Source organism: Eretmochelys imbricata, chromosome 1 (assembly GCF_965152235.1).
Source record: "Eretmochelys imbricata isolate rEreImb1 chromosome 1, rEreImb1.hap1, whole genome shotgun sequence".
In the NCBI taxonomy this organism is placed as follows: domain Eukaryota; kingdom Metazoa; phylum Chordata; order Testudines; family Cheloniidae; genus Eretmochelys; species Eretmochelys imbricata.
The window spans coordinates 123,926,918-123,939,231 of NC_135572.1; the positions used below are offsets into that span (position 1 = coordinate 123,926,918).

The 12,314-nt window shown below is 45.8% G+C and overlaps 1 protein-coding gene across 1 annotated transcript in view; it reads right to left on the reverse strand.

The window, feature by feature from the left end:
- The window catches only part of HERC2 (HECT and RLD domain containing E3 ubiquitin protein ligase 2), a 203,040-nt gene that overhangs the window by 32,047 nt on the left and 158,679 nt on the right, over window positions 1-12,314 (reverse strand). The window contains exons 72-80 of the mRNA XM_077814849.1: window positions 10,630-10,761; window positions 10,145-10,303; window positions 9,941-10,059; window positions 9,374-9,499; window positions 8,962-9,117; window positions 8,649-8,764; window positions 8,321-8,519; window positions 5,932-6,146; window positions 4,353-4,530 (exon numbers count right to left, since the gene is read on the reverse strand). Coding sequence (XP_077670975.1) covers window positions 4,353-4,530; window positions 5,932-6,146; window positions 8,321-8,519; window positions 8,649-8,764; window positions 8,962-9,117; window positions 9,374-9,499; window positions 9,941-10,059; window positions 10,145-10,303; window positions 10,630-10,761 — 1,400 coding nt within the window. The remainder of the gene's footprint in view (window positions 1-4,352; window positions 4,531-5,931; window positions 6,147-8,320; window positions 8,520-8,648; window positions 8,765-8,961; window positions 9,118-9,373; window positions 9,500-9,940; window positions 10,060-10,144; window positions 10,304-10,629; window positions 10,762-12,314) is intronic.

Sequence of the window (12,314 nt, forward strand, 5' to 3'; positions counted from 1 at the left end):
GTTGTCGGTGGAAACTGGAGCAGGGAGGCAACCGCTTGCTGGATAGCTCAGAAGCGGGATACTGGAAGGCTTGCCCTGGCCTGCACCGCGTCCAGGACCGCCCCCATGAATTCCACTTTCTGCGTGGGTACGAGCGTGGACTTGGGGACGTTGACCAGGAGCCCCAGCTCGCAGAACAATCTCAGGGCCACATCCACATTGCCCCGCACTTACGCCTCGGATTGGCCCGCCAGAAGAGAGTTATCGAGGTACGGCTACACTTGGATTCTCTGCCTCCGTAAGAAGGCTGCCACCACTGCCATGCACTTCGTGAACACCCGTGGGGCCGCGGCTAGACCGAACGGGAGAACCACAAACTGGTAATGTTCTTGGCCCACGGTGAAACGTAGGAACCGCTGATGTGCTGGATGGATGGCGATATGAAAGTACGTGTCCTTCATGTCGAAGGCAGCGTACCAGTCCCCCGGATCCAGGGAAGGGATTATGGTGCCCAGAGAAACCATGCAGAACCGGGCCTTGACCAGGAACTTGTTGAGCCCGCGCAGGTCTAGGATGGGGTGAAGGCCCCCTTTGGCCTTGGGGATGAGGAAGTACCGGGAGTAAAAACCCTTCCCCCTTAGGCTGTGCGGCACCGCCTCTACCGCCCCCGCCTCTAGCAGCGAGCGGACTTCCTTCTTTAGGAGATGCTTGTTAGAGGGGACCCTGAAGAGGGACTGGGAAGGAGGCTGGGAGGGGGGCGAACGGCAGCGAGTATCTGTTCCGTACCGTGCGTAAGACCCAATGGTGGACCTCACACAAGAGAAACAGGACAGGCGGTTCAGGAAACAAAGGGATGGATCCAGTGACTGATCTGGTACGCTGTCCTCGAGCGCACCTTCAAAAGCCTGGCTTAGTGCCTGGCTGGGCTTTGTGCTGGCCTTGGTTCTGGCCCGGCACATTATTGTTACTGTTGTTGCGCCATCGCCCTTTATCCCTGCCTCGCCTACGGTAAGGCTCATGCCTATGGCGAGGCTGGTACTGGCGATGAGGGGGAGGCTGCAGCTTAAAGGGCTTCCTCTGGGTCGCTGGGGTGTGCATACCCAGCGACTTGAGCGTAGCTCGCGAGTCCTTAAGACTGTGCAGCCTCGTGTCTGTCTGGTCCAAGAAGAGCCTGGACCCTTTGAAGGGGAGGTCCTGGAGTGTATTCTGGACCTCAGGCAGCAGGCCTGACTCCTGGAGCCACGCCGAGCACCTCGTGACCACCCCGATGCAATTGTTCTAGCCACCACGTCTGCCGAATCCAGGGAGGCCTGGAGAGAAGTCTTGGCTACTGCTTTGCCCTCGTCCTCCAGGGCCATGAACTCCTGTTGGGAACCTTGCGGGAGGTTGTCCTTAACTTCCCCACCACCGTCCAGGAGTTGAAATTGTGCCTGTTGAGGATAGCCTGCTGGTTCACAATCCTCAGCTGAAGGCCCCTAGATGAGTACACCTTTCTGCCAAAAAGGTCCAGGCATTTCACCTCCTTGGCCTCAGGGGCGGGAACTGCTGACCATGGTGCTCCCCTTCGTTTACCGCTGAGACCACTATGGAGCATGGACTCGGGTGGCAGAACAGGAACTCATAGCCCTTTGCCACATCTAAGTGTTTACGCTCCACTCCTTTGGCCATTGGAGGCTGGGGTCTGCCATATGGTCTTATAGTTGGACTGAATGGTCTTAATGAGTGGGAGCGCTATTCTGGATGGACCTTTGGGGCTCAAAAGGTCCACCATGGGGTTCTCCTGCTCAACCGTCTCCTTGGCCTGCAACCCCAAGTTCTGGGCGACCCTGCCAGCAACTCCTGGTGGGCTCTATGATCTATCAGTGGAGGGCCAGACACCTCTGTACCTGCCACTGCCTCATGTTGGGATGACGAGGAAGTTAGCTGCTGCTTGACTCTCTCTGGTTAGTCCTCCTGCTCCCCTTCTCCCATGGGAGGGGCCTCCAGCTCGGGCCGGGACAGGAGTCCATGGGACAGCACCAGACTCGGTGCCAGTCTCTCCGGTTTATTCTGGGGGGATTCTGGAGACCTGGATATTGTAGCCTCCGGCACCATCTGACATCAGTGCAGGGACCGGGACCGCTGCACCAAGTAACTTGCCCTGGGCCATGGTGCTCCTGATAGGCCCAGTGGGTCCAGAAGGGCCAATGGCCTGGTGGCCCCCACTGCGGTTGCCAGCCCACCTGAGGGTCCCTGCTGTCCGGGGCCCGGTGCAGGTAGCTATAGTGGCCGGAGTCGGCGCCGGACTGGGGTGACGCTGATCGCGAAGGCCATGGCGGTGCCAACGATCTGCGCCGGTGGGAGAATAAGCGGCTCCTGGCTGAGTGGGAGCGATACCGGGATCAGTGCCACCGTTCCCTGCACCGGGACCGTCTGCGGGAGTCCTCTGGCGAGGGCCATCTCAACTCCTCCCGGTGCCGGTCTCTCGGTGGTGCTGGAGAGCGGTGTGCCCTTCCCGGTACTTCCTCGTGCTGACCCACTCCCGGTGCCGTGACTTCCTTCTGGGCCGCTGGCAACTGAGAGTCCGTGGAGTCAGAGCTCGACCAGGACCAACTCCGGGAGCGGTGCCGGGACAGTGTCCATGAGTGGCACACCATTGCCGGCTTACCCCTCGACAGCACCTAAGGCATGGGTGCCGGAGGGTTCTCACCACACGGGAGGGGGCTCGCCGCCGACAGCTCGATGAGGTCCTTTGCAGCCTCAAAGGTGCCAGGCGTGGCGGGCTGATCCGTTATGCCCTTGAGCCCATCGTCCACACTGAGCTCACTTAGGTCTGGGCTCGGTGGGGCTTGTGCTGCCAGGACCACCGGTGTCGGCGCCGGTACCACGGTCTTCCTGCTCTTAGCGCTCAGGGCCTTGGGAAGCACCGGCCTCTTGTGTGGGGAACAATCGTGCCTTCCTTTCGGCTGTGCCGGAGGCTGCACCAGGGAGGACGAGAGGTGCTGGGGGTGAGTCTGGTGCTCTGGGGCCAACAGTTTACAGTGCTTAGCCAGTACCGGGTCTCTCGACGGCTCCGGAGCACTACGCACCAAGGATGCCTGAACAGACATCGGGCGCTCTGGGCCTGGAGGCTGCAATGCAGCCACCAACAGCTGCTTTAAATAAAAAAGTCTCTTTCTTTCCTTGTTCTTGGCTTAAATGCCTTGCAAATCCTACACCATTTAGTTTGATGTCAATTCCCCAGGCAACGTAGACACGAGTCGTGGGGGTCACGAACTAGCATAGGTTTGCAACACATGGCGCAAACCTTGAAGCCGTGGGCCTGCGGCATGCCCCGCGGCCCGGGGCGGGTGCTGGAAGCCTCCAAGCACCTAATCACTTAAGTGTCCACAATAAAGGTAGGTTAACTAACTGATCACAGCTACTCTGAAGGCTAAGGGACTGCTCTTCTACAAGAGAGAGGTTGCTCCAGCACCGCCACGGACGGTCAGAAGGAACTGGAGGGGGTCAGGCCAGGAGGGGTATATATGCACGGCACAGTTGCTCCACTCGGGGGGCCCCGCCGGCCCGACGGGAGCCGCGCAGGGGGAAAGTTTCCTACGCTCGTGCACGCGGCGTGCGCACACCTAATGTGGCATGGATGTGAACAAGCATTATTATGACTATCTACTTTAGAAACTCCTCTACCAAAATTATAACCGTTAACAATACTGGTTAACAAAAACATTTTTCTCTTAACGGTATCTCAGTATTGGATTCCCAGAATTAAGTACACAATTCTACAACCAAAAAAAACCAGTTGCAATTGTTCTTATTGCTGATCACTGCATTGACATTTTTTTCAAGCCGGAAGCGAGGCGGGAAGGGAAAGGAAGAGAAGGGAGTAGCGTGCGTAAGACAGAGTGGGATGCCTGCCCATTTTCAGAAAGAATAGGGAAGCACTGGTAGGACTTACAGCAGAGGAGTTATTGGTGAAGAGGCAACATATTTTATTGACTGGAGTAAGGGACAGAGCCTACTTGGATGGCTGAATTTTGTTCACGCGATCAGAAATTATTTCCATTTCTTGTATGGGAGGTCAATTTTTTTTAAATCGTGTGTGTGCATGAGTTCCAATGGCTCCAGCCCTTATTATGGGATCAGCTGCTGCTGCATGCTTAGCATTTATTTGTTCCTCTGCTGCAATGCAGCTCCTTTACCAGTGCTTGCTGGCAAAGTTCTGTAATTGCATTTTATTTAACGCATTTCTCTCTCTTAAAATAGAATGATAAGTTCATTCTCATTTTCTCTAAACATTTCTACCTTTATTCTTTACATGCAAAAATTTAAAAAAGCAAAATATTTAGAACAGACATTCAAACTGCAGGTCATTAATACCAATATCACCATCTCACCAGTTTGGGTTTTAGCTGATCCTCACTATCTCCATGCCCAAGGCGTCCGTATCTCCCTTTCCCCCATGTGTAAAGATCCCCTGCTGCAGTAATACATGCACTGTGTGCTCCACCAGCAGCGATGTCAACTACTTCTATCCCTCGCAAAGACTCAATTACACGAGGACGATCACAGGGACTGAAATATAATCGTTTAAACAGACAAAAAAAAAAGAATAAAATGCTCTGATTAAGTAATATACATAACTAGAAACTCTCTCTAGAATCCTTTTGCTCATTTTGAAATATTACTTGTTTCTTGTCATTTTCCTAATGAAAATAAGTTTGAAAAAAATCATTCAGAATAATCCTATTCGTATAGGTTCACACAGGCTAGAAGCATTTACTAACATATTTTATCAATGAGTTTCCATGTGCATAATTAAGGCTAAGATTTTGTATTTTTAATAAAAGTCACGGGCAATAATGAAAAATTCACAGAAGCCCATGACCTGTCCTTGACTTTTACTAAAAATATCCATGACAAAATGGGGAACCTGAGCAGCTGTGGGTGGCCTGGGAGGTCCAGGGACCCCAACCACCTGTGGGGTTTTGGAGCTGCAGGGTCCCCCTCCGCTAACAGCTCAGAGCTCCGGGGGTCCCCCTTTCCTCCCGTGGAGACAGAGAGTGGTGGGGGTCCCCTGCCACCTGCAGAAGCAAAGAGCAATGGGGGTTCCCTACTGCCCCTCCCTTCCTCCGTAGGCAGCAGGAGCCCTGCAGCCTGCACTGGCTGAAGTCACAGAAGTCTTTGGAAGTCACGGATTCCGTGACTTCTGTGACCTCTGTGACTAAATCGCAGCTTTATGCATAATTGTGGATTATAAGCATATAGTCACTTACTGTGCAAGCATTCTGTTAACATTTTCATTTTGATTGTGAAGTATCACTTGAACACCTCAAAACTGTTCAGACTCCTTTGTGTCATTTCAGCTAATTTGTCCTACTACAACTTACCAGATAAAACCAACACAGTAGTAATGGCTTAATTAAAACAAAGGAGTCAAAACATTGATTCATTTTTGGAGATAAATGTTCACTAAAAATACAATTTAACATATTGCGATGAAATTGCTAGTGTAAAATGTACTACTATCCCTACTAGATGGAATCAGAACTGCCATACTCTGTCATAATCCCTGTGCCTCTACCAGAGAATGGAGTTTCTCGTTCAGCTCAAGCAGTATGGGGCTTGTGCCTTTGGAGCAGGAGAAACTTAAATTTTAATCCCTGTAGTGCCATGAAGTTCCAAATAGCTAGAATGTGCAACCCACTGAGGTAGCCATGGATTTGTTACAATACAATATATAGCCAATAACAAAAATCAAAGTTTGACTACTTTTTTTTCCCCCTAAAAATATTTTATTAAAGTATTGTACTGGCTTCTCTAGTTTCAAAAAAAGCCAATCCTTGTGTAGGTACAGAAAGCTAGGACTTTGATCTACCTATAGATTAGGAAATATTTGTACTATGCTTCAACTATATAAATCCCATTAATACATATGCATCAACGTTTCAACATAAAAGGTTTTCAAAATGTTACCTTCTGTTTCCATGACCCAGTTTACCATCTTCTGCCTCACCCCAAGAATAAACTTCTCCTTCTGAAGATAGTGCCAAACAGTGCTTTCCTCCTGAGTTCACAGCAACTTTCTTTATGAACACATGCTGAATGGATTCCAGTAATGTTGGTGTGGAAACTGATTCAGTCCCTCCAATTCCAAGCCTGCCACCTGCACCATATCCAGTGGCATAAAGCTTCAATGAATGAAAAAAGTATATTTTATATTGTTAATTTCCTGGATAGGAACATTCATTTAAACTACATCTTACACTCAGTGCAATTAATTGTAGTATTCATTGCTTCCTTAGTGACACAAAGGACAGAAACATTCTTTGCACATCTGAATTTTCTTTCCTGGAAAGTACAGGACATATATACTTAGTGTAACTATATATATGGCTTTGTCTTTACACTTGATATCAGCAAGCTACATTAGTGCATAAGTTAAACTTCTCTTACGGGGAGAAGAGGTAACTTTCATGTGACTTAGTTTTGAGCAGCTGTTCTGAACTCAGAAGCTTTTTCCCCATGAACCATTTCGAAAGGATGAAAGTACTGCTTAGCAAGCCTGATATACAGGCTTTTATTGTCCAAGAGGTTAATAATAGCTATGTATTCCCCCGATATTTTAAGAGTCAGTTACACGCATTTACATGGTAGAAAGTAATTTTCTAAATTACCTTAAAAATTTAGTTTACACAAACTAGGCTTAAGAAAAAAAATTAAGGCAGTCTCACAACTAAATTTTCCCTGTCTGTCTCTATTTCATGAATCTGATAGAAAAGCTGGCTAGATTGTCAGGCTCAAAGGGTAGTGATCAATGGCTCCATGTCTAGTTGGCAGCCGGTATCAAGTGGAGTGCCCCAAGGGTCGGTCCTTGGGACAGTTCTGTTCAATATCTTCATTAATGATCTGGAGGATGGTGTGGATTGCACCCTCAGCAAGTTTGCAGATGACACTAAACTGGGAGGAGAAGTAGATACGCTGGAGGGTAGGGATAGGATACAGAGGGCCCTAGACAAATTAGAGGATTGGGCCAAAAGAATTCTGATGAGGTTCAAAAAGGACAAGTGCAGAGTCCTGCACGTAAGACGGAAGAATCCCATGCACCGCTACAGACTAGGGACCGAATGGCTAGACAGTAGTTCTGCAGAAAAGGACCTAGGGGTTACAGTGAACGAGAAGCTGGATGTGAGTCAACAGTGTGCCCTTGTTGCCAAGAAGGCCAACGGCATTTTGGGATGTATAAGTAGGGGCATTGCCAGCAGATAGAGGGATGTGATCGTTCCACTCTATTCAACATTGGTGAGGCCATCTGGAGTACTGTGTCCAGGTTTGGGCCCCACACTACAAGAAGGATGTGGAAAAATTGGAAAACGTCCAGCGGAGGGCAACAAAAATGATTAGGGGACTGGAACACATGACTTATGAGGAGAGGTTGAGGGGAACTGGGATTATTTAGTCTGCGGAAGAGAAGAATGAGGGGGGATCTGATAGCTGTTTTCAAGTACCTGAAAGGGGGTTCCAAAGAGGAGGGATCTAGACTGTTCTCAATGGTAGCAGATGACAGAATGAGGAGTAATGGTCTCAAGTTGCAGTGGGGGAGATTTAGGTTGGATATTAGGAAAAACTGTTTCACTAGGAGGGTGGTGAAACACTGGAATGCGTTACCTAGGGAGGTGGCGGAATCTCCTTCCTTAGAAGTTTTTAAGGTCAGGCTTGACAAAGCCCTGGCGGGGATGATTTAGTTGGGGATTGGTCCTGCTCTGAGCAGGAGGTTGGACTAGATGACCTCCTGAGGTCCTTTCCAACCCTGATATTCTATGATTCTATGACTGGCACAGTGTGATATTGACTGTCTGTGGGGTACTATCATACAATGAAGTATTAAGCCCATAGTTTCAACCTTAACTTTCAATTTCCTTGTTTTTGATTACATCACACAAATTAGATAGAATTAGATAGAAGAAAGGCTTAAATTCCTTTCCCCCATTAAGTTAAACTCTTGATCGACAGTTTCTACAAACATGAAGCACATCAGCATTCACATCAAGCAGAGTAGCCATTCAAAATAATGTTAATCATTTGTTGAGAAGCAGATGTCTGTGTTAAGGTCAGCACAGCCCTCTAAGCTTAGAGCTGGTAATATCTTCTGTACAGTGCAAAACGTTTCTTTAGTACAGTAGACAATTTTATTATACTAGGTGACTAGTTCACCCTGCCTGGCAGCTGCGTGGGGGCTTGTTTTGGTTTTGTTTAAATAAAAGTTTTGTAAACTTTCCATTGAGTCAACCAATCCCACTCACTCTGGCAGGCTGACATTTGCCAGGGAAGTCTAACTTGAAGCATTATTTATTGTAACCCTTACCTTCCCATCAGCAGTCACAGCAAACAGAGTCTGTTCACCACCAATTAATTGCACAGGTCTAAGTGTGGCAAGGGCTTCACATGGAGTTGGAACTTTCACCTTTGCCCCTTCAATACCTCCAAGCTGTCCTCTATGATTATGACCCCAACCATAAATAGTTCCACTACCTCCAGCTGAAAGGGTCCAGTCATCTGGTCTCCTGCAGTTAATTCAAAGGAAAAGTGTGGAAGATTAAAAATGGAAGCTGTGATATGCTTAGCTTTTCATTCTGACACTCAAATTTGAAATGTCACAAGACCAAAACATTACAGCAGATTAACATAATAACCTGTTCATCCACTGCACAAGCTGTTCATCTTGCTCTCTCTTAAAGGCATCATGGCTCTCATGGAGAACATCCATATTCTCATTATCTGCCATTAATTCTCGGATTTTCTTTGCCACCTGCAATGTTATATTGGATTAGAAACCATTACTTAAAATGCCGGTTACTCTTACTTAACACTTGGCATAAGTGTGTTTAAATCTCACCTATTTTCCTCCTCAGATTTAAGTATATTGTTAATACAGAGCTTCGTAATTAATTTCTTTTAGCACACCCACATGTTCTGCTACCCTATATGAAAATACTTCTGCAGTACCTCATCAAGGAAAAGGCGAGGCAATGAAGTTCTCTTATCAAGAGCAACTGCAACTCTGGAGGCCATACAGTATCTTCTGAACCAAGCCCATTTGTGTGTCTCTGCACAGCAAGGAAGAGTGTCCAATTCTAGATCACAAGCAAGCGCCACGAGCACCTGCAAAAACAAAAACAAAAAATGTTCTGAAGCTATCTTGCATTTTGGGTGCAACAGAGGTGTGATTTAGTTCAGTGACACTAAGCTCCAGTTGAAAATAAGCATGAATTCAGTGGACCCTTTACTAGATGCTCCTGATGTAGGATGTGGCAGTTTTCTGAAAGTGTCATTTTACTTTGTTTACCATACATGCTTGCCAACATAAAATTCCAACAGACCCATGCTACTTAATTATCCAATATTAGTATCTTGTTACCTTAAAGAAAGGGCTGTGAAGCAACTGCTTGCCACCTCTCACAATAGGGTCTTCATAGTCAAACTGCCGCTGCAAAGCTTCTGGAAGGCCTTTAACCAACGCAGCTAAAGCGCTGCCTGTGAAACTCTGGAAAAAAAACAACAAAAGGCAAAGTGAATATAGACACTTAATATACAACGTTAGAAAAGGGAAATTCTTACAGTAGTTGTGATGGAAAATTAATTGCAATTTGATAATCAATGTGGAACATGAGCTCCACCCAGCTGCTAACAGGCATGTGTCTGTATCACAAACGCCACCCTTCCTGGTAATTCCAGATGCAAAGAAGTAAACAGTAGAGAATATGAACTAATCTTCTGTCCCTACGTGAAGGCCCTCCAGAATACATTTGAAGCTAACAGGCAGGCTGGTGTGGGGAGGGCTGCCCACCTGTACTTTCCCTGTCTGTAACTAACTACAGATTTCAGTTATCAGAGTTGTATCTGGCACCCTTCATGAGTATTACATTAATTTGAACATTTAACAAATTAGAGCAAGACGTTACTACTGATAATTTGAGCTTCTTACCATAGTTCGTGTTTCGCCATCATTATCCCCTAGAATCCGGTTTATGTTAATAGATTGGCCAAACTCTGTTGTTAGCAGCTTCCGTAGCCTCTGCAAGGCCCACATTCTGTGTCCAGCAGCTAAAATGGCAAAAAGAAAACTTAAATTGTTTATAGTATAATTTTTACATCTAATCAACAGACTTCATTTTAAATTTGCACCTACCTAGGGCACTCAATTGAGCACATGCTGCAAGTGATGCTGCTAGGCGAGGAACTATACTCCTATTGGAAGCAAAATTCAAGCGGAAATCCAGCAAACATGTTACCAAATCCATCGATGGACAAGAAAGAATGCAGCGATCGGAAAGGAGGTCTTTAGGCCCTGTGAAAAAAAACTGTTAGCTTTTTTAGTCACTTAGTTATCATGAGAATCTTAGTAAGTGGCCTGAGATCTAACACTTTTAGCACTCACTATAAAACCAGTATTTCTAATCCAGGTAGTCATCTTTCTAAGGAGAGTATACTAAAACTGTATCCTCACTTATTTATGTATCTTGTTACTTTGTTGATATATTCTCTTTTCTAAATAAACATGTATAAGTGGACAATGCAACCTTTGCTTATGAATATCTGAATCATGCAATAAATATAATTGTGAGAAGCAGGTCTGTAAATCCTCTCTCTCCTCCTATCATATATATGACTTACCTGCAGCTGGCATGATAGGATAAACAGTGAATCGCCATCCCCATCCATTCACAGAGCCATCACTGATAAACTTCCACTTTAATTCGTCTCCCGGAATTCGCAATTCACTAGACCAATCGGACCACTCACGACCTGTTACAGTGGGATAGTACATACACACATTTTCATCTATACTGATTAATGATTATTTCAGTCAAAGATAAAGTATCATATAACTACTAGATGCAAGTTGCTGTAAGTATTAGATGAATGTTTCTAGAAAAAAAAGATCTGTAAATGAAGCACATTAATGGGTTTTAGCTATTTTATATGCACAAGACAAGATGCGATTTCGTGACAACACAACTTTGTTCCTGCTTGAAAAGCTCAATTTAAATTGCCATCTAAGAGATGCCTTCAGTTGTTTTAATACCAAAGTCAGTAAAAATTTCTGAAAGTCCACTTTCCTGCTGAAAAAATAAAAAGTTGGCAAAATGCAATCCATAACAATATACAAAATGAATTCACTATTTAGAATCTTTTCCTACTCTCACAGTTCAGGGCAACTGCACCTGTATTTCCCACCAGTGGTCCAGCACCCATTCTGAGGCTTCCAGATCCCCAGCGGTTGTCTTTCTAGATGGAGACCTACAACTCATTCCCTTCTAATCAGGTATTTCCAGGATGCACACTTCTCTGTCTTCACGGGGTTATTGCCAGCAGAGAGAGGCTTGTTCTCTCTGCAGAGACTGATAATAGTTATAAAGTACCACACAGTCCTTTTTATATAAGCCTATTTTATTCCTAAGACAAAAGTTCTACAGAGAAAACATTTAAAACAACAAGAGAACCTACACACATGCTAATAAGCTTACCAGAAATCACCCCACTTCTAACATGAAGTGCTCCTGCCAAAGCCCAACATCCCACCCAAGGGGTTCTCTTTGTGGTGACAAGCTCATCACAGATTCAGCTCAGAACAAGTATATTCATAAACATGTTTAGTCCACCCTTTATACAGTTCAGGGGACTCTGACCTGGAGTTTCCAGAAGCAGGTAATTAGTACACAAAGGATCTCTCCTCCCAGTGCAAGGCTTCAAAAGGTTGGCTTCAGAGGAAAGAATTTGCTTTTCCCTCACCCCCACGTACTTCCTTGGAAACCTACTTCAAATGTATTGTACCAAAAAGCCCTTTGACATTCCTAATACCTTCCAGAGATTGCATTAAATCTTGTCTTCCTGCTAAAGAAGTTCCACATAACTCACAATAGTACAAAAACATTTACATTTTAATACAATGAATTCCAAAGATATTTACCATAATTCAATAAAATTGAACTCAACTGAATGAGATTTGTTCACAATATTGCATATCTGTGTCAACCACCATTAAGCAACTTAAATATAGTACTAAAACAATCATTATAAAACTTGTGTGCAAATTGGTATGAGATCCAATGTGAAGGCATGCCTTCCTGCTCCCTACATTTACTTTCAGACACATGTCCCAGTTTGAATAACCTGGGTTTAGGGAGATGGTGGAGATCAGAAGGCCCACGCCATTACACAGATTCAAACTGCCCCATAAAATGGACTTCTCGTCTTGGAGGAAGGGTCAGCAGAAATGGTAGCCATCATGATCCATAGCTTGCCCATACTTTAAATGTCACACTTGATGAGAGTGAGAAAGGAAAATACCACATGGA